The sequence below is a fragment of the Candoia aspera genome, chromosome 2 (genome assembly GCF_035149785.1).
Source record: "Candoia aspera isolate rCanAsp1 chromosome 2, rCanAsp1.hap2, whole genome shotgun sequence".
Classification (NCBI taxonomy): domain Eukaryota; kingdom Metazoa; phylum Chordata; class Lepidosauria; order Squamata; family Boidae; genus Candoia; species Candoia aspera.
In genome coordinates this window covers 174,736,175-174,758,232 of record NC_086154.1, presented here as the reverse complement: position 1 = coordinate 174,758,232, position 22,058 = coordinate 174,736,175, and the positions used below count along the sequence as shown (strand labels likewise).

At 39.7% G+C, this 22,058-nt stretch overlaps 1 protein-coding gene across 6 annotated transcripts in view; it reads right to left on the bottom strand.

Moving 5' to 3' along the window:
• Positions 1-22,058, bottom strand: part of TMEM38B (transmembrane protein 38B) — a 255,952-nt gene that overhangs the window by 218,038 nt on the left and 15,856 nt on the right. For all 6 annotated transcript variants that reach the window (XR_010067306.1, XR_010067305.1, XM_063294940.1 and 3 more), the window contains 2 exons: positions 15,476-15,660; positions 13,541-13,628 (listed from right to left, as the gene is read on the bottom strand). Coding sequence is in view for 4 of the 6 variants with exons in the window: in XM_063294940.1 (XP_063151010.1) it covers positions 13,541-13,628; positions 15,476-15,660 (273 nt within the window). In the remaining 2 variants the exon portion in view is untranslated. The remainder of the gene's footprint in view (positions 1-13,540; positions 13,629-15,475; positions 15,661-22,058) is intronic.

Below are 22,058 nucleotides of genomic sequence, written 5' to 3'. Positions count from 1 at the left end.
GTGTTCTGCATCTACATAAGATAAAATCCTTTTTAAAATCCTATTAAGTTTGTTGTGTTTATTAGAATTATAGAGCTGCCCAACTCATGTAATCGCAACTCTGGGCCATGTACATCAAACCACACACACACACACACACACACCCCAACAATATTACAAGTTAAAAAAAAACACACCATCAACAAAAAAGGAAATCCATAAAACAATGTTTTGATTCCATAACGCTGCAACAAAATGAGCTCTTTATAAACACCTCTTTTCGTCAGCTTTACATTGCTGCTTGTAAATAGTTAAAGCTGTTTTTTTTTTCTTGGCCAGCATATATTTTTAAAACAGAAAAAAAAAAAGACACATCTGTGGTGAATTAAACTGACAGAAATCATAATTTTCCTCATAGCTGAAGGATCTAGCCCATCCGCCCAGCACATTGTCTCCTTTTCTTCCTCCACCTAGCTTTTACAAGCAAAGCTTATTTCTGGCAACAAATCTGCTTGAATTTCTCCATTTCTCTCTTGTCATTCTTTATTACCAAGGATAGTGCCATGGAAGCAGGGTGCCAAAGTGCTTCGATGCCCCTGCTGCTTTTATCACACTAGAAGTCACAGCCCTGTTTTCAAAATAATCATTTCCACAAAAAAGCTTGTCAGGAAGTCAGACAGGCAGGGCAAGGGGACCTTAAAATGCCCACCGTGAGTTCATTTACCTCTTCCAGCAGCAGGCTATGGCCTGCCAGCCAGTTACAGCTCTTACTTCCTAAGGCAGAAATAAAATGGAAACAATTTAACGTTCCCAATTTAGCTTCTGCAAGGCCAAGCTGGATGCTGTAACTCAAGCAGTATTCCCTGTGTGCTAGGCATGTATTTCTCACAGCACGTTAATATCACTGCTGTGATGGTCAGAAGAAGCCATTTAGCCACTGAATCCAACTCCCAGCTCTGAACAGGAATTGAAATTCAAGGATCCATGAATGCTGGCTCTCCAGCCCCTCGTCCGCCACTTCTCTGGGTAACAGCGTCTACCGTTAAATTGTTCTTACTATTAACCTTCCATCAGAATGTGCCTTCCTGTGACTTAAATCTATCGTGGAGTTAGACTTCCAGTGAGCTGTATTCTTTTTTTGACATAAGTTCTTTTCTTTGTAAGGTGTCCAGGATCATTGAGACTCAACACTGAATTGAATAAATAAAGTAAGATAAATAAGACTGCTACAGTATTTCCCCCTCAGTCTTCTCAAGCCTACACATTCAATCCAGATCCTTCAATCCTTCTTCACTGGACTTAGTTTCAAATCTGGTTCCTGGATCACCACCCTTCTCGAAGCCTGTTTCAGTTTGATTGAATCCTTTAATTGTTGTATCCAGAGCTGGACAAAATGCTTGAGGTAAGGTTTGACCAACACAGCAAAAAGTGAAATGATTACTTCCCGCAATGTAATTCTATGATTCTGTCAATTTAGCTTTAAACTATACTTGTCTTTTTTGCAGTCGTGTCACATATTCTACTTGTAGTCAGATGTCATCTGTGGAACTTTTTTCACAAGTTCTATTGCCAGGCTAGGTAGATGCCCCATCTTCATGCCATGGATGTGTCTTCACAGCAGAGGATATGTCTTTACAACAGATCCTCCATCTCAGCCCACTATTGAGGCAGTCTGAAGCCCATCCAAGGTGTTCTAGTATGAAAGCAGTATTTTATCTGGAAAAATGACCTCCCATCCAGGCAATGCATGGTACCAGAAGAGAACTGAGGTGATATAATCAGAGATGGTTATCTGCTCAGCTACAATTACCCCAGCAGGTAATTCCGTCTAGTGCCTGGACTGGGTATCTGTTCCACCAGTGGTATTTTGGTGGTGAGACAAACTAGAACCTGTGAAGCAATGGTTGCTGCTCTCGGGAAAGCCATGTTCCTTAATTCCTCTCTTCTCAGAATGGTCTTTTAGAAGGTTCATCCCACTGTAGAATGTAATCTGATATGGAGACGGCCTCAACATACAGCCACATATTTTTCCTCTCCTATTCTTCTGGATGATTGGTTCTATATTTGCTGTAATTTGGCATCCAGCTCTTCAACAGTACTTATCCAGCCACTGCGTTTCGGGTGCAAAAGTTTGGTCAATCACTAGATGACAGCAAAAATTCTTTGCTACCACCTAGCAATCAATAGATCAACTAGCCAGCAGGTTAACAATCCGTTCTGGAGAAACTGTGTGGGTATATCCAAAGAACTGAACATCTCGCATGTATATCAGCATCCCTTTCTTGAACTCTGATTCCAAAAACACCTATGCCATGGCAGCCTCTGGGCCGCACAAATCCAGGCGACTACTATGTTGCAATTAAGAGAGTGGTTGTTAGGTGGATGGATCATTAGTCCTTTGGAAAAATTAGAAGAACAACTTGATTGGATAGAGTACTCAGACCTTACAGTACCACTCTGGCCCACCTTCTGAATGGCAGCTGTGGTGGGTTTTCCCAATGTTGGTGATTTTAGAATTTCAGTCAGGGAAAACTATGAATCACTGCTCTTATAGCATCTTGTGGGGGAGATGGGCGGTGGTGATAAAAATATGATAAATATGATAGATAGATAGATAGATAGATAGATAGATAGATAGATAGATAGATAGAGCGAGTGAGCGAGCGAGCTAGCTAGCTAGCTAGCTAGCTAGCTAGCTAAGCTAGCTAGCTTACATACAAACCCTACAGACAGCAGCACAGCATGGCCCAGCACAGTATGCCACTGAAGGGCATACGGCGAGTACAGTGTAATTTACATCAACATGAAACAGGAGGAAAGCACAGCAAAGCTATCCAAAGTGTGTATAAGCCCTATGTGAAAGCATTTCTTAAATTTCATTTTCTTATTTTCATCCCATTTCTCTAACTCAACTATTAACTTAATTTCAGAAGCATTAGTCATCCTATCCAATTTGGTATCATCCACAGATCTGATTAGGTTTCCTTCCATCACTTTATCCAAGTCATTAATAAAAATGAAGAATATAGGCCCAACAATGAACCTTGTGGCCTCTCACTTGGTATCTCACTCTAGTTTGATGAGGAACGTTGATAAGCAGTCTTCAAGTACAATTCCCAAGCCAGCTATGTATCCAGTTAGTTGTCATGCCAAACATCTTCAGCATTACCACAATTAAGGAAGTTACCCAATCAAAGAATGAGATATGGTGAGTCTGGCAAGACTTGCTCTTGCCAAATCTATGCTGGCTTCTGATAATGATTGCACTGTTTTCAAAATGCTTACCAAGCAATCACTTTATCTTCCCAGATATTGATACCAGGCAAACTAGTCTGTAGATCACTGGTTGCTTTTTCCCCTTTTGAAGATAGAAGGGGAAAACATTTCCTCTTCCCCTATCAGCTGGCACTCAGTTTCTCAATGATAATGCATAAAGGTTTGGCCAGTCCATCAACAAGTTCCTTCAGAACCTTAGGTTGCAATTCATCTGGCCCTGGAGATTTAAACGCATTCAAAGTAAATGAATATTCCCTGACCAGGATTCTATCAATCTTGTTCTGCTCCTCTACCCAACTCTTCCCAATCGCCTAGGGGAATAAGAACTCTAATATATGAGAAGTCTGAGCCAAACAAAGAATGGTTCTGCCTTTTCATTATTATTATTATTATTATTATTATTATTATTATTATTATTATTATCATCATCATCATCATCATCATCATCATCATGCCTTCTTCAATGAGCATCTGATACACTGATATTTTTCTTCATATTTTGAGTATATCTGAAGCAGCTAATTTCCTTGTTCTTAGCATCCTCCATCAACCAGAGCTCCATATAATCTTTGTAATACTGTCTCTGCAATTCTAGCTCTCACTTCCTAGGTTTCCTCTTTTCATGTTCTTGATAGGTCCTTTTTCAGTTTTCAGATCTTCACCATGCTTTTGTGCAGCCACATTGGATTCTTCTGCCATGCTCCATTTTTTTCCTCATTAGAATTGCTGCATCTGTGCTTAGTCTCCCAAACTACTTCATTTTAAAAAAAATCTGTTTTTGAAAAACCTCTTCCATGTCTTATCCTTGGTCAGGCAGGTCATAGTAGCCATCTACAATAATATTGCTTTTATTTCTTCTTCCAATTATTTAACCCAGATGTTCTCTACAGTATGATCAAGTTCTTTTTAAGTTTCTGAGCAGGAGTGGATTAACTCCTCCTTCCTTTCTATTGCTTCTGCTCCTTTGAACAAATTACGTCTTCAACCACTATGTTCCAATCTTGGTAGTCATCCCACCAGGACTCTTTTATACCTATGGAATCACATTTCCTATAGTAAGAATTATGTTCATCTTCTGTATCTTTCATACTCTGAGTATTAATGCACAAAGGACTTTAACTTTTATGTTCTGAATTATTTTTCACTGAGTGGTTTAAGAAGTCCCATTACAGCAGCATTCCCACTTCCTTCAAGTCTTTATTGGAGGTCTATAGTACAGATTTTTGGTCAGATGCAATCCATATTGTGCCAGCAGTCCATCATCCAGATAACTCAGACCATGGTACCAGTAACCAGATGGCTTCCATCTGCATCATTTCCAAAGCCAGTCATACCCCTGCAGTATTCTCCCCACCTCCCACTTTCTAGCCTTTTTTCATAGTATGAAAACATCCCCAGGGTGCCCATTTTTTGAATCTTCTTCCTAGAGCTTCAAAGTCATGCTGATACAGTTGTAGCTGCTCTTGACAGTGCCATTTGTTCCCCAAATGGATTAGCAGGGAGGAATAATGATAAGTTACAAGCTGAAATGTGGCAATTCATTGCTCCAATCCTCATATATTTTCTTCAAGCACAATTATGCTCTTGCACTTGCTGCAAATATATGCCAATTTTTATTTCAAGGCAGCACACAAACATGACACAAGCATTCTAGGTCATGCCTGCAAACCATGCACATTCATTTTCACTTCTGTTTATTAAGGCACCACCAAATAGGAAGGCATTTTTTTTCTTGTTCCCTTCTGAGGTTAGCCATGCACCAGCGGTCAACTTAGAAGGAAGATTTGCTAGAGATTCCCCCCTCTTAAATTTCCCTGCTGAACTCTGCTGCCAAGCTCCTCTTAGCTTATTCCATAAACTCTTACCCTCAATTATTTTTAATATTGTTTTGAAGTTTGACATATTAAGATCTCCATTACTACAACAGCAAGGTGTGTGTGGATGCAAAGATGGAGCAGGACTGCTAAAAAGCATGGGCTTTGGCAAGATGTTCAGGGTTCAGGGAAGGACAGATCAGCTTTACCTCTCATTACAATTCTTCCCCCAAAGAGAAACTTACACACTTATCCATTCCACCAATGTGAATGATTAAAAGTTATTCCTTAATGCAAAAATGATCTCCATGCTCTCCACACATAAGTTGGGTCAGAAGGGAGAATGCATTGTTCCAATAATCTTTTCCTTGAGGTATCCGTGCCCACACCCGTTGAAACAGAAATCACTGACATATAGGAACAACTTAACACGAGACTCCAAAAACAGTCTACAGAAAAGACTGGTTCAAAGGCAATGATTTGGTTCATAAGCCTTAAGACCAGGCTTAAGGTCTTGCTTCCACCCTGCCTCAGAGGTAGCGTTAATGTTTCTACCAGGGGTTAATGCAACAAACAGGGAACACATGATGCCTGTACTGAAAAATCTGAATTTTTCCCACTTGTTTACCAAGCACAGTTTAAGAAGTTGCTACAGTATTAACCTTCCAAGCTGTAAATAGCCCAGAGCCAAGCACTCCTACTGTGAACTCAGTCAGTCATTGTATTTAGCTCTACAATGGAGATCCTTCTGAAGAAGCCCCTCTTGTCAGAGATCTGGCACACAGCAGAGGGCCTTCTCGTGTAGTGCTTCCTTGGGAGTTGTGCTTGGCCCCCACTCTCTTGGTGTTCAGAAAAAAAACATTCGTAAAGATGCATCTCTTTCTCCATGTTTTCATCTGTTAATTATATTATATTAATATCGATTTGAGAACCACTTTGGTATAGTGGTTAAGGCATCAGGCTAGAAACTGGGAGACCATCAGTTCTATTCCCACCTTAGGCACGAAGCCAGCTGGGTGACCCTGGTCCAGTCACTCTCTCTCAGCCCTAGGAAGGAGGCAATGGCAACCCACTTCTGAAATCTTGCCAAGAAAACTGCAGGGACTTGTCCAGGCAATCTCCAAGAATTGAACACGATTAAACAGAGATAGATATAGATATATATCAATTTAATAGTTTTAAGCTTTTAACATTTTATATTTTGTTTTAATTTTGTTAGCTGCTTTGAGTATTCACTAGAATAGACATCAAATAAATGAACCTCATTCTCACTGAATTAGAAACTATGGTTTAATCCCAATTTCCTAATTAGGATATGATACTAATCAGTTATTTTTGTTAGGGTCCATCAAGCCAACTCTGATTCCTGATGACTACAAGGCCAAGTCCCTGCACTTTTCTTGGCAGCATTTTCAGAAGTGGCTTCCCAGTACTTCCTTCCTACGGCTGAGAGAGAGTCACCCAGCTGTGCCTAAATCAGGATTAGAACTCACAGTCTCACAGCTTCTAATCCAGCACTTTACCCACCAGACCAAACTGGCTCTATAATCAGTATATAAGAGCAAATGAAGGGCACTTGTCACTAGTTCTGCAAACTGAGAAGCAAACAGCAGATGTGGCCAAAAGAAACACTGCCCTAGCAGCAGAAAAAGAGCTGCAAGTTTGTTCCCCTCAGGATGAGTGTGACTTGGTTAAAACCAAGTCTATTCCTAGACTATTTACTATTATAATCCCTAAATTATTTTGTCTGGATCAAACTCAAACCACATCCAGCCTGTGACTCCTTCTCTACAACTATCTGAGAACATCAGCATAGTTATGGCATCTCACTCTAGACCCCAGACCTTGATGAAAACAGAAGCCTTGGCACTCTCTAGGACACATCCCACCAAGTGGAGTAGCATAGCGGGTGATGAAGATAACTGGAAGGCAAACTGAACGGTTCTACTCACAGCAGGTTGTGTCTATCTGGATTTTGCTCACACAAATTCAAACAGGTTTGCTTATATGGTTGAGCATCTCTGCTCTGAATTTTCTAGGTATCCACAATATTCTTATTATTGTACTCAGTGCTGGACTGATTTTCTAGTCTTAAAGCTGTAACGTAGTATTTGTATAAATACTTTTGGTGAAAGATAATTAAATCTTCTCCCCTTCTTAGCAAAGGAAGCAATGGTTCATAGTGGTGGTTTTCTAACTATAGTCTAAGTAATCCATGTTCCTTGAACATAGCATTCCTGAGAAAGAAAAGGTTCACTGAACTTTTCTGGCAATTCTCTGATCTCAAACATAGACTAGATCTAGGGGTAGATTTAGGGCTATGGTATCAAAATACTAAGAGCAATCTTGAGATATTTAAAGAAATCAGAGAGGCATGCAAAAGAGATATTCTTGTAATAATGATGACTTCAATTCCCTCTCACAGACTGGGTACATTCATGTACAGGTCATGGAAAAAACCCACATTTCTATATATCCTAAATTATTGTGTTTTAGAACAGTTGACCTCAGAAATGACCAAGGAGAGGCAACCCTAGGCTTAATCCTAAGTAGCGACCATAATCTGCTGCAAGACATAACTGTTGTAGAAATAACAGGAAACAGTAACCATAATGCTATTATATTTAGCATACATGCAAATGAGAAACTCCCAGCAAGCTCCAACAGAGCTACATTTGACTACAAAAGGGGAAACCTCTCAAAAATGAGGCCCAAAAGTAGACTTTTGGTGAGGATTCATGGCAAGATAGACATCCCTTTTGGAACGGGATGGCGCCCACGGCAGAGATCACGGCTGGATGTGGGATCTGGATCGGCAAAGTCTCTCCAGAGCAAGGAGAGAGTGTGAGATAACCCATGTGTACTCCATATAGCCACTCTTTGTGAGTAGATCGCAGAACATAAGTTTTTGCAATGGCTTCTGGGTTAAGCAGCTGGGAGTCAGGGATTCTATCTTAGCTCAGAGTCATAACGCAACCTTTTTTATGGACAAAAAGCTCAACCTTCAATCACCTATGGAGTTATTTTTTATTGTTTTTGAAATATTCAGAATGGCAAGTTTTTATTGCATTCACTGGATGAGTTTCCTTCTCCTTTGCAAAAGAAGTTTAACATTTGAATTTAAGGATTTAGAAAAATTGTTTGTTTGTTTTAATAATCAGCAAAAGGAGCTTCCAAATGATGATTTTGGAAAGTTAAAAAAAGACTAAGGGTTCAGATGGTTTTGAAATGAGAATTTGTAATTAAATATAATAATCCTTCCCATGGGAAACTTTGATTGTTTTGGTTTGCTGGAAAGATCACACAATAAGAAGGGACTTTGAATGTTGGACACTAGAGGGAACCAGAGGAAACTAAAGATTGCTTAAAGGAGAAGAACACTCAGATTAGATACGTTAATACTAAATGGAACAAAATATTTTAATAGCAGATGCTTTTATGGAGATTTGGGACTTATGGACCGAGAAATTAATTTTAAGAATATCTAACATCATAGATGGATGGTGGGCAAATGCTGTTACTGAAGAACAAGTTATACTGGATAAAACTGAAACTGATTTGAATGTGGATTTAAATATGACAAGCTATAAGAATGATGTACAAAAAGATGACACACTGGATAGACAAGTGAAATTGACTGATGTCTTGATATTTGAAAAGGACATACAAGTATTAATTCAGAAGAGAGATTTGGATTTTTTTTTTTTTACTGGATTTACAAGAGATCTTTGAAGGATTTGCTGAGAGGAGAGAAAGAGAAGATCAAAATAAATCAAGCTTGAGGACATTATTTTAAGGGATTAAAAAACCTAGGATTGTTAAAAGTACAGGGAAGAAATACAGAGTTGGCTTATTTGATCTACATAAAAATAGTTATGTAGTTATTTCTGGTAGCCCTTAATGGACTTTTGCTGACTAGGAATGAATGATGTGGCTTTAAGATTTTGTTAATAGCTAAGAGATGAGTTATGGGAAGAATACATTTGTTGTATTTTAAGAGATGGTGAATTACTAAAACTGTTTGTACTTGTTGTGATGAAAGGGAAAGTTACTTATTTTTTTCTTTTTACTTATTTTTTTCCTGCACTTTCTATTTTTCTTATTTTTATATTTTTGTAGTTTGTATTAGTTTTTACTTTTCTAATTTTAATCTTAATAAAAATATTTGAAAAAAAAAAGAGACCAAAAGAAAATGTTAAAGAGAGCCAAATCTTCCCATAATGTCAAGAAACTAGAAAACTAGAAAGTCTTCCATAGTCTAAGAATATGTCAACCAAATCCAAGAACAGGTCAGCCTTTCTAGCAGCATGAAGGAAGCTATGAAAGTTTGTGAGACTTTCTTCAGGAAACAGAGAAGAACTTGTTAGGGAACACATACAGAGAGTGCTTCTGGAATTCTTTCCAACCTCTTTACCAGCAGCTGCCATAGGAGGTGTCTATAATTTATTCTGTGTTACAAAAATGTCGTGTGTGTGTGTGTGTGTGTGTTTCTGCTGTTCCTTGGGTTGCATCTCTCCATATTTCTGTATATGTTTGCACTGGGATGGGCTGCAGAGCTTCAGATGGGGGTTACATGACCAGGAAGAAGCAGCTACCCATCTCTCCCACAGTGGGATTGCCAACAGCAGGATGGACAGACAACTTCAAACCTTTCCAAAACTTCATCTAACATTCCACTGGCTTGAATGAATAAAAAGGAGCACATACTCTGGCAGATAAGGAGAAAGAACTGAGGAAGAGGAAGCATCTGAGAGGTGATGTCATGAGCACTGAGGGTGAGCAGGAGGGGGCCCCTATCCAGGGGGGGGAAACGCATGCGTAGTAGCGAGAATTTGAGCTGTCATTCAAAGAGACACAGAACAGACCTGCCTTGACTTTTGGGGTTTATCTGTATGGGTTTTCTCACGCTTCTTCAGTTTGTTAGGATTTTCTGTCTAATGTAGCAGTAATAAAACACCAGAGACCTATTTCTCGTCTCTGCGTGGTTCCTGCTTGTTAGGACAGGTATATGAGCCACTGGTTTGAGATGAGCGGCTATATAAATTTAATAAATAAATGAATAAATAAATAAATCTCTCCCAGGTCCATGCTATGTGGCATATCAGGCAGTAAGGGTTATCCAGCTCTTTCAGTCTTGGGCGAGAATTTTGGCATCCTTTCATGTGATATGCAATGCCTTCAGGTCTTGTGTCAGTGTTCTTCACCATGTTACTCAAGGGCATCCTCGCTGTTTAGCGTCAGGAGGAGGCCAACTCATTGCCACTTTAGGGATCCAGTTGTTCTCCATGCGGAAGATGTGACCAGCCAGTTGAAGTCTTCTACGTGTGACGATGTTATGAAGTTTACACGAGCTACTCCTTCGGAGCATCTCCTCGTTAGTGATGTGATCAAAATATCGGATCTTTAGATTCGGCGGAGGTATCTCTGTTGGAAGACGTCCAGCCTCTTGTTGATACTTGCTGATGCCTTCCAAGTCTCACTGGCATAAATAGCTGTCGGGATCATGATAGAAGTAAACAGATGGAGTTTAATCTTCAGCGATATGGATGGCGAGGACCAGAACTTATTCAACCTCTGAAAAATGGCTAGTGCCTTCCCAATGCGGCACTTAACATCCACCTCTGCATCTCCATTCCGGGCGATCACACCGTCCAGATAGGTGAAGCTCTCCACTGCAGTTAGAGGTAACTCCACCATTGCTGGTCCCAAGCCCAGATGAGAAAGGAGGAGGGTTAGGCGACAGGCTAGCAACCTGTCCCTGTAAAACCCATAACCGCTACAGAAATAGTAAGGAGAATTTCTGGTCAAGCAGGCAAGAGTTCCATTTTGAGTTGTATGACTTGTATGACAACCTCAGAGCAAACTGGCAACGGGGTCTGGTGTCTGAAGGCCCAAATGATCTTCTCAGCCAAGAACATCACAAGAATAAATAAATAAAATAAAAAAGGGAAGGGGAGAAATAAGATCATCTTTACATATATTTGAAGCAAAAAACAAATCAGGAAGGCAGTTGGACATTAAATGATAAAAGAAGGAAATGTATCCTCAGGGAGGACAGGGTAATTACAGAGAAGCTGAATGAATTCTTTGTATTTACAGATGCATGTACAGAAGCTCCTAAACTTTAGTAAGAAAGGACACAGCAGAAACTAGCAAATTCAACAAGCTACAGTTTCTTCTGATAAGATGCACATTCTAAAAGAAATGAGTGTGCCTTCCAAGTGGACAAACGTAACAGAAAATAAGCCAGCAAGCACAGAGGTTAAAGGGCAGATATCTGAGTCTGGAGAGACTTTTTTCGAGGCAAAAGCAACCAAATAACTCAATTCTGGTAACAACAGAAGATATTCTAGGACATCTTGAGAGACTACACTGTATCAAATCACTGAATAATGATGAGAGTTATTTAAAAACTCAAATGTAAAACTCCTAATCTCCCAGCAATTATATCTAAAGTATCATGGAAATCAGTTAGGGGACATCTGGCAGATTTTAAGCCGATCAGTTTAACATGTGTTTCAGGCAAATGGGTAGAATTTTTTTTTAAAAAAAACAACCTAGGAATATGGAGGAACAAGCCTTGTTGAAGAACTGGCCGAGGTAAATCCTGCTTCATCAACCTATTAAAGAGTTTTCAACAGGCATGTGGATGGAGGTGACCTATCAACACTGTATACTGTACTTGGATTTTCAAAAGGCTTTTCACAAAATTCCTTCTCAACAGTTCCTGCCCTTTTATGGTTCATTAACTGATTTTAGAAGAGCAAAGAATACAGTGAAATGGACAGTTTTCTAAATGGAAGGTAATAAGATGTCACAGATCTGAGTTTTTAACTTATTCATGACCGTTTTGGATTTCGGGTGAACTTTCTAAATTTGTCTCAAACTATTCAGAGTGGTCAAAAGCAAGAGTGACTATAAAGAGCTCCAGAAGGATTTAATTAAACTGAGAGGATGGTTAGCTAAATAGCAAATGCAATTTAATTTAAATACATCTGTTTCACTACATAATTGTGAAATGAAGCACATTGGGGCAAAACTCCCTAAGTTCACCGGGATGGACACAGGGATGGAGTCTGAGCTTTCTATACTTCACCAGGAAAAACATCTACAGCATGCACTGCACATCCGTGTACAGTTCTATTACCACAATTAAAAACTATATAATGAAGCTGGAAAAGGTGAAAAGGAATGCTATCAAAATGATTAGAGGACTCTTAAACCTTCTCTTCAATAAAAGGATAGAGCTCTTCATCGATATCAGATATCTAATATATATTAGATATTCTTCTTTGTGACTCTTTGACTTGGAAAAAGGTGACTGAAGGAGGGTGTAATTGAAGTTTATAGTCATGCATAGCATGGAAAAATTGGACAGGGAGAAGTTGTTTTCCTCTCTCAAAACACTAGGACCACAGGCCTTCCAATAAAGTTAACTGGAAGATTTAAAACAGATGAATGGACACACTTTCTTGCACACCCCATAATTAACTCTGGGCAATTCATGGCTACAAGACGTGAGGATGATCATTAACTTGGATGGCTTTAAAAGGGGACAGAGGAATTCTTGAAGGAGAGGTCCTCCAAGGGCTGTTGGACTTGAAGCCTCCACGTTGCCTCCCCAAGGGGAACAGCATGCATCCACTGACCAGTTGTAGAGGAATAACGGTGGGAGAGGGATATCTCTCTGGTTCTTCCTTGCAAACACCTCAGAGGCATGTGGTTGGCAGCAAGAGAAACAAAAGGCTGAGCTAAAATGGGCTTAGCCTGATCCACAGCTACAGCATTCTTATGTTATTATATTCTAGGGAAAATGTCCTTGCCAGCACCAATGTTCTCTGCAACATACAACCTAAAGAATGTATTATAAGACATTTACTTAATTCAAGACCTGGGCCAAAGTATTTGGCTATCATTATTCATCTGTCTGAGGAGTGGTGCAAAAAGATTTTTGGGACAATTGTTTGGGGGTGCCAATTTGCCCATTTTCTGGTGAATGAAGAATTCTGCTAGGCTGCCAGTTGCAGTTTGTTTATGTGGCAGCAAGAGATTTTAATTTAGTAAATAAAGAAAGGAGCACCTTTCTACTGTCTCACGTTAAAATGATAACCTCATTGTCACTAAACAAATTAATAGAATTCTACTATACACACTCAGAAAAACACTGTAGATATCCCCTGACATTCCTGGAGTTATCTGGCCCACCACTACTTAATTTTTACGAAGTTACAAGAACATATAGCATTCTGCAGTATGCCAAGTTTCAGTGTCACATGCTTAGAGGTTTCTCAGAATACCAAGTTGGTGTGGAAAATATCCCCTCAAAGAGAAAAAGTAGAAATAAATCATTTTATAGTATTGCTTTTAAAGTCACATTACTGAATAGCTACTTATACAGATCTTCCAATGCAAAAAAAAAAAAAAAGTGTTCCCAGAACTGCCAATTGTTAATGTGCTTTTCACTGACTTACTATGACATCTTCAGCAGTTCATTAGTTTCAGGCTTCCATATACCTCTCACCAACTGTTCAAAGTTGGATATTAGACCGCCACCAGCTCCTGTAATTCAATACAAATTATTGCATGCTTAAATTGGTTCAAAAGATCTTAGACACTCAACCCCAGTTCTAGTTAGGACAACTGCAAATCTATCACATTACTTTCACAGGCACAAGATAGGGCCCTTAAGTTATAGGCAGAAATGAAATGACCTATTTTACAGTTATTGAAATTGAATCCTCAAATTGAGACTCTTTAGAAAGCATCCTATTCTGAGAAGGAAAGGTTTAATCTTTGTTTAAAAAAAAATGGAAGCAGCAGCTTCACTCTGAAGTTTAGAATCCATAACGGCCTCATACTGTAAGAAATCAGTAAGCTTTAAAAGAAGAAGGCATGTCTATATCCTACTGGGTACAAATAAGGAGGAGAGCTAATTGCTTATAACATGACAGCAATGTGCACAAATCAAGAACTTGAAAGGAGGCTGCAGAAGGACTGACTTTTTCTCAATCCTGTTATAATCCAATAAGCAAGACAGAACAACAGGTTATCTTATGTCAGTCCCAATGGAGGCCACCCCGCACTTTCTTTCCCAGCTTTCATTTTCAATGAAAGAAAATAATTGTGACTTCACAGTATAAAACATTCCTCCAGCCCAATTTTGCACCCAATAAAGTATGAATCTCCTCTGTGGTCAGCTCATCACATGCACTGGCTGCATGACCAACTACCGGGCTGGCCTGTATCCCACTCCTGCATGCCCCCATTTTGGCTGGAGAATACAGTAATGAGTAGAAATTGCTTCAGACAGGAAGCTTTAGCAGATTTTTGGAGGGTGTTCCTTAGTTCCTCTCAATATGTCAGAAACTGCTAGATATAAAATGTATCTATTAATGAAGAACTTTGAGTCTGTTGTGCCTGGATTGTTGCAAAAGACTCTTATGCGTTCTTGGAAAGATACCTGTATACTTGACACCCAGGTCTGGCTTAATGAAATTAGTACATTCTCAGGCTCTCAATTTGTTCTTCATTGATGAAATGGAAAGACTGGACAGTTTGATTCTGTACAGTCAAGGTTTAATTTGCTGTTTTAAAACTTATTTGTAGCGTTGTATATGTGTGTGCGTGTGTGTGTGTGTGCATGCACACAGATGTTATATCTTATTTTAATTGTACATAATGTAATGTGTACATTATGTTTGCTTTTTTGTTGCAATCGTTTTAAAGCAATAAAAATACTTTAAAAAAAAAGGAAATAGTTTAACACAGGTAAATGCTCACATACAAGTTAATTTTATACACATTTACTAGGCAGAACTTTCAGCTGAACATTCACCAAGCAGAAATACCAGGTTTGATTTTATTTTAAGTGCAAAGGCATAATACCAGATATGTGAAAATGTTATTGGCTTTAAGTTCTTCAGTTATATCTATTTATTTATATTCAAATATAAATTCGAATTAAAATGTATACAAAAAAGTTAAGAGAAAATTAAGAAAAGGGATTTAATTAGATTAAAAGACACAGGAAAAATATCCAACATTAACTGAAAGGAAAATAAGAGGACCTAGAGGGAAGGAAACTGTAAAGCTGGATTTGAGATAGAGAAAACATGTTTTCCACAGGTTAGCAATGTCAGCCATTGCAGCAGATTTTATCAAAAGGCTACGAAGTCGTACCATAAAATTAACACTGCATCCCTGGCCATGTTGATGCTTCCTATGAAGGGAATTTATTTCCAATAAACAATTTTCAGAGGGCTGAGAAGCAGCCAAGAACAAATACCCCTGAACAGTTTTGTATGAAGTCAGCCTTTCTTACCCAAATAGTCCCAGATACTCTCCATGAAAGCAAGGTAAGAATGGTTCAAAACCTAGTTTTAAAACAGAGAAGTTTCATGTATTACCTCTGGCCCAACCAACTCCTATCATGATTAGCCAGGCGTCTGCAAAGCGTCTATGCGCGTGGACAATTCCGCCTGTTACCTTCCAGGTTCTTGTTACTTCCTTCATTCCTGCAATCATCAGTCGTATAGGTGGAAAACAGAAACAGCGGTAGGCTAGATCATGTGGGCAGTAAAATATAAGATACCTAAACGATCAGGAGGAAAAGGTTCAATCTTCCGAAGATACTGAAAACAAAAGCTTGCCAGCTAAATGAAACACATTCTGAATTAAGAAATCTTCTTAAACATAAACATTAAGAAATAACAGATAGTATGAGGCTGCAGCCTGCTTAAATATGTACAGTTGGACTTTCAATAAACTAAATTTAAACATCTATTATCTTAGGATACCCAGCTAGTTAAATATTCATTAACATATTTTTATTTTATTTATCAAATTTATACACCACCCATCTCACTATGGAAGTGACTCTGGGAAGCTATTACTGCTCCTTTTGGCTTTTTGAAATACTATTGCTCCTTATAGGCTTTTTTAAAATGTTGGCTTTATTTCTTATTACATAATGAGCTTCTGAATTTGTATGGATACCTAGCCTTAAAGGTAACCTTAATATGTAACATGGATGCCTTTTTTGAAAAATGCTCTTCTTTAGTTACACTTATAACTCGAGAATGTAGAATACGTGCCCATAACTACAAGACCATTTGACCCTTACAAGCAACTGTATATTCTTAAGCCTAATGCTTTAGCCTAACCCCTGTAAATACAGGACTATGCCAGACGCATCTCTAAGCCATATATGGAGCCTGGGACACAAAATTCAAGTACATCTAAGAGAAATGGAAAAAAAACATACAGATTCAGGATCACGATTCAGTGGGGAGGGGAAAGGAACAGGGAGATAGGAACTCAATATGGAAAACAAAATATAGGTCTGCTTCTACTTTTCAGGTGCTGCACTTCACAAATTTCCTTCCTGTTTTATTCCTTACTAGTAAAAGTATTTTGTACTAGATTGTAAAATGGTTTACCAAAAAAAAAAAACCCCTGGAAAGTCATTCTAAAATAAACCAACTAAAAAAAGAATGAAAACAGTGAAAAGCATACTAGTTCTAAGGACCAATTCGTGGTTCTTCAGCTGGGAGAAGCTTCAAGGCAGTGTTTCTCAACCTTGGCAACTTTAAGATCTATGGACTTCAACTCCCAGAATTCCCCAGCCAGAATTCTGGGAGTTGAAGTCCACACATCTTAAAGTTGCCAAGGTTGAGAAACACTGCTTCAAGGGATGAAGGGACATCAGAAATACTTTAGCTTTTCCCTCAGTGCAGAAAGGCTCAGTACATTCAAAATGTATAGCAAAATGTTGCAATACCTACTGCTGCCTTTCTGGAACTGAGCTCAGTCCTTCTCCACACACCCCACCTTGGCCCCTGCCAATTATATACCTTTTTGTTTTCCCCCATTTCAGAATCCATGCTTCTGTAAAGCTGGGCATCCAAAAGATCCTGGTACTTAGGCCAGCTAATAATTCCCTTGTATCCAGGAGTGGCACCGGTTAATTACATAAGGATCAGTATTTTTTCATTTAAAGCACTAGTTGTAAAGATGCAACAGTGGCAAGGTTCATAAACAACAAGTAGGAGGTAAGAAAGAAAGAGAAGGAGGGTGATAATCAGTTGAGCAAGAAAAAGTCACCCAACAGGCTACCAACTTTTGGCTTCTTTCTGTCAACTACTTTACATTCTGGCCAGAAATATAGAACCAAGGGTTATTTTTCCCTCTCTATTCCTGTCATGAGTACTGATGGCGAGCAGGAGGGGGCCTCTATCCAGGGGGGAAAACGCATGTGGAGTACTGAGGAGTTAAGCAGCCATTCAAAGAGACACAGATCAGACCCGCCTTAACCTCTGGGGTTTATCTGTCTGGGTTTTTCCCACGCTTCTTCAGTTTGTTAGGATTCTGTCTTATGTAGCAGTAATAAACACTAGAGACCTACTCCTTGTCTCAGCGTGATTCCTGACTGCTAGGACAATTCCCAACTTTTCCTTGCGATTTTCAGATTGCAGGTGCGAAGACAGGACTGCTTTTTAACTATCTTTATAAGCTGCTGGAAAAACCTTACAAATCCTTCAAATGTCTATCAATCAAATCTTTATTTCAGTCATAGATCAGCATAAATCCTTCAAATAAATGTTGTTTATTCATTCAGTCGCTTCCGACTCTTCGTGACTTCATGGACCAGCCCACGCCAGAACTTCCTGTTGGTCGTCAACACCCCCAGCTCCCCCAGGGACGAGTTCATCACCTCTAGAATATCATCCATCCATTTTGCCCTTGGTCGGACCCTCTTCCTTTTGCCTTCCACTTTCCCCAGCATCATCTTCTCCAGGCATCTGTCCTGTCTTCTCATTATGTGGCCAAAGTATTTCAGTTTTGCCTTTAATATCGTTCCCTCAAGTGAGCAGTCTGGCTTTATTTCCTGGAGGATGGACTGGTTTGATCTCCTTGCAGTCCAAGGCACTCTCAGAATTTTCCTCCAACACCACAGTTCAAAAGCATCGATCTTCCTTCGCTCAGCCTTCCTTATGGTCCAGCTCTCGCAGCCATATGTTACTACAGGGAACACCATTGCTTTAACTATGCGGACCTTTGTTGTCAGCGTGAGGTCTCTGCTCTTAACTATTTTATCGAGATTTGTCATTGCTCTTTTCCCAAGGATTAAGCATCTTCTGATTTCCTGACTGCAGTCAGCATCTGCAGTAATCGTCGCACCTAGAAATACAAAGTCTTTCACTGCTTCTACATTTTCTCCCTCTATTTGCCAGTTATCAATCAAGCTGGTTGCCATAATCTTGGTTTTTTTGAGGTTTAGCTGCAAGCCAGCTTTTGCACTTTCTTCTTTCACCTTCATCATAAGGCTCCTCAGTTCCTCTTTGCTTTCAGCCATCAAAGTGGTATCATCTGCATATCTGAGATTGTTAATGTTTCTTCCAGCAATTTTAACTCCAGCCTTGGATTCCTCAAGCCCAGCATGTCGCATGATGTGTTCTGTGTACAAGTTGAATAGGTAGGGTGAGAGCATACAGCCCTGCTGTACTCCTTTCCCAATCTTAAACCAGTCCATTGTCCCATGGTCTGTTCTTACTGTTGCTACTTGGTCGTTATACAGATTCCTCAGGAGGCAGACAAGATGACTTGGTATCCCCATACTGCTAAGAACTTGCCACAATTTGTTATGGTCCACACAGTCAAAGGCTTTAGAATAGTCAATAAAACAGAAATAGATCTTTTTCTGAAACTCCCTGGCTTTTTCCATTATCCAGCGGATATTGGCAATTTGGTCCCTAGTTCCTCTGCCTTTTCTAAACCCAGCTTGTACATCTGGCAATTCTCGCTCCATGAATTGCTGAAGTCTACCTTGCAGGATCTTGAGCATTACCTTACTGGCATGTGAAATGAGTGCCACTGTTCGATAGTTTGAACATTCTTTACTGTTTCCCTTTTTTGGTATGGGGATATAAGTTGATTTTTTCAAATCTGATGGCCATTCCTGTGTTTTCCAAATTTGCTGGCATATAGCATGCATTACCTTGACAGCATCATCTTGCAAGATTTTGAACAGTTCAGCTCGGATGCCGTCGTCTCCTGCTGCCTTGTTATTAGCAATGCTTCTTAAGGCCCATTCACCCTCCCTCTTCAGGATGTCTGGTTCTAGCTAACTGACCACACCATCAAAGCTATCCCCGATACAGGTCTTCCGTATACTCTTGACACCTTTTCTTGATCTCTTCTTCTTCTGTTAGGTCCTTGCCAGCTTTGTTTTTGATCATACCCATTTTGGCCTGGAATTTACCTCCAAAGTTTCTAATTTTCCGGAAGAGGTCTCTTGTCCTTCCTATTCTATTGTCTTCTTCCACTTCCACGCATTGCTTGTTTAAAAATAATTCCTTATCTCTTCTGGCTAACCTCTGGAATTTTGCATTTAATTGGGCATATCTCCCCCTATCGCTGTTGCCTTTTGCTTTCCTTCTTTCTTGGGCTACTTCTAGTGTCTCAGCAGACAGCCACTTTGCCTTCTTGGTTTTCTCTTTCTTTGGGATGTATTTTGTTTCTGCCTCCTGAACAATGTTGCGAACTCCTGTCCAGAGTTCTTCCGGGACCCTATCTACTAAGTCCAGTCCCTTAAATCTATTCTTCACCTCCACTGCATATTCCTTAGGAATATTAGTGAGCTCATATTTAGCTGATCTGTGGGTCTTCCCTAATCTCTTTAGTCTGATCCTAAATTGTGCAAGAAGAAGTTCATGATCTGAACTACAGTCAGCTCCAGGTCTTGTTTTTACCGACTGTATAGATGTCCACCACCTTTGACTGCAAAGGATGTAGTCAATCTGATTTCGGTGTTGTCCATCTGGTGAAGTCCATGTATAAAGCCGTCTCTTAGGTTGTTGGAAGAGAGTGTTTGTTATGCAGAGTGAGTTGTCTTGGCAAAATTCTATCAGCCTATGTCCTGCTTCGTTTTGTTCTCCCAGGCCATGCTTACCTGTAATTCCAGGTGTCATTTGACTGCCCACCTTAGCATTCCAGTCTCCCGTGATGAAAATAACATCTCTTTTAGGTGTGTTGTCCAGTAGGTGCTGCAGATCCTCATAGAACTGCTCTACTTCAGCTTCTTCAGCATCTGTGGTTGGGACGTATATTTGGATTACTGTGATGTTAGATGGCTTGCCCTGAATTTGAATTGAGATCATTCTATCGTTTTTTGGATTGTATCCAAGCACTGCTTTAGCCACTTTACTATTAATTATGAAGGCTACTCCATTTCTTCTGTGGTCCTCTTGTCCACAGTAGTAGATCTGGTGGTCATTTGATGTGAAGTGGCCCATTCCAGTCCATTTCAGTTCACTGACACCCAAAATGTCTATCTTTAATCTTGACATCTCACCAATAACCACATCCAATTTGCCCTGGCTCACAGATCTTACATTCCAGTTTCCAATGGTGCGTTGATCCTTAGAACATCAGATTCGCCGTTCACCACTGGCACTGTCAGCCGCTAGCCGTCCTTTCGGCCTTGAGCTAGCTGCGTCATCATGTCTGGGGCTAGTTGAACTCATCCTCTGTTCCTCCCCAGTAGCATTTTGACCATCTTCTGACCTGGGGGTCTCATCTTCCGATGGTATACTGACATATCTCTGGTTGTACTGATCCATTTAGTTTTCACGGCAAGAATACTGGGGTGGGTTGCCATTACCTTCCCCAGGGATCGCATTTAGTCTGACCTCTCTGTCATGACCTTCCCATCTTGGGTGGCCCTTCACGGTTTAGCTCATGGCATCACTGAGGTGCTCAAGCTCCAGCACCACGGCAAGGTAACAATCCTTTGCTGAAGTTTCAAATAAATACATGCTCATTTTCCAAGAAGTTCCTACACAGCTTTGTGACAATCTGCATTTTCAACACTACCAGGACAACATCAACGATTCCCAATTTGTTCTGATTATTAAAATAGCATAAACTCTGCAGTAACTTGCTTCTGTGCTGATAAATTAAATTCTACTGTGAGACAAGCTCAACTCCCGGTCCTCGTAATTTGCTTGGGAACAATACAGAACTAGCTTGTTACTGCCTTTTTGGGGATGTTTTTAACTTCATAATCTTCCTGTAGCCGTGGGATTTCTTATTCATTTATTTATTGTAGAAACTGTTAATACGTTTTCTACTACAGATTAAGGTTACTATGGTAACTCATCATTTTGGCGGGTGAAGAAGTTGAATTTAATTGTCCCCTTTTTGGATGTTAATTTTTGCACCTGGGGGGAAGAACTTGCCTGGACTTGTTTTAGGTTCAGTTTCCCTTCTGTGTAGGCTTGCAGAGAATATGCAGCTGAGAGAAATATCTCCTCTCAGCAAACAGCCTTTAAATATGTTTGTTTTCTGTAAATAAAATTATTTTTATAGAAATGCCTGGTGTGTGACTTTTCTGATCTCTCCTGGGCCAAATGCTTTCCTAGCAATCTGCCAACGGAAACTGTATAAGGCTGTCCAACTCCATAACAATGCTGGGCAGCATACAGTAAAAACAATCATACAATACAATTAAAACAACAGTTTCCCACCAGCAGCAGCAGCAGAAGAAAATCAATCATTAATAGACAAGCATGTGACCGACTATAACCCAAGGCCTGGAGAAAGAGCTGGATTTTCATAGCTCTTTTGAACACAGCCAGGGTTGGACCAAACATATCAGTGTTCTTGATATACTGACAGTGGCACATTGGACTATAATCCTGGTTTAGTTTCAGTGCCTCTAGATCAGGGTTTCTCAACCAGGGGGTTGCATGGAACCCTAGGGTTCAGTGAGAGGTCACTACAGTTTCCCTGGGAGATCACGATTTATTTAAAAAATTATTTCAACTTCAGTCAACTTCACATTAAAGAGGTAAGTTTCATTTTTTACTTTTAGCTTAAGAACACTGTTAATGCATATATACAGGCCTACCCATGAAACAATTTTGTAACATCTGGCCTATATTTGAGCCTGAATGTGCAGGGGTTCCCCGAGGCCTGAAAAATATTTCA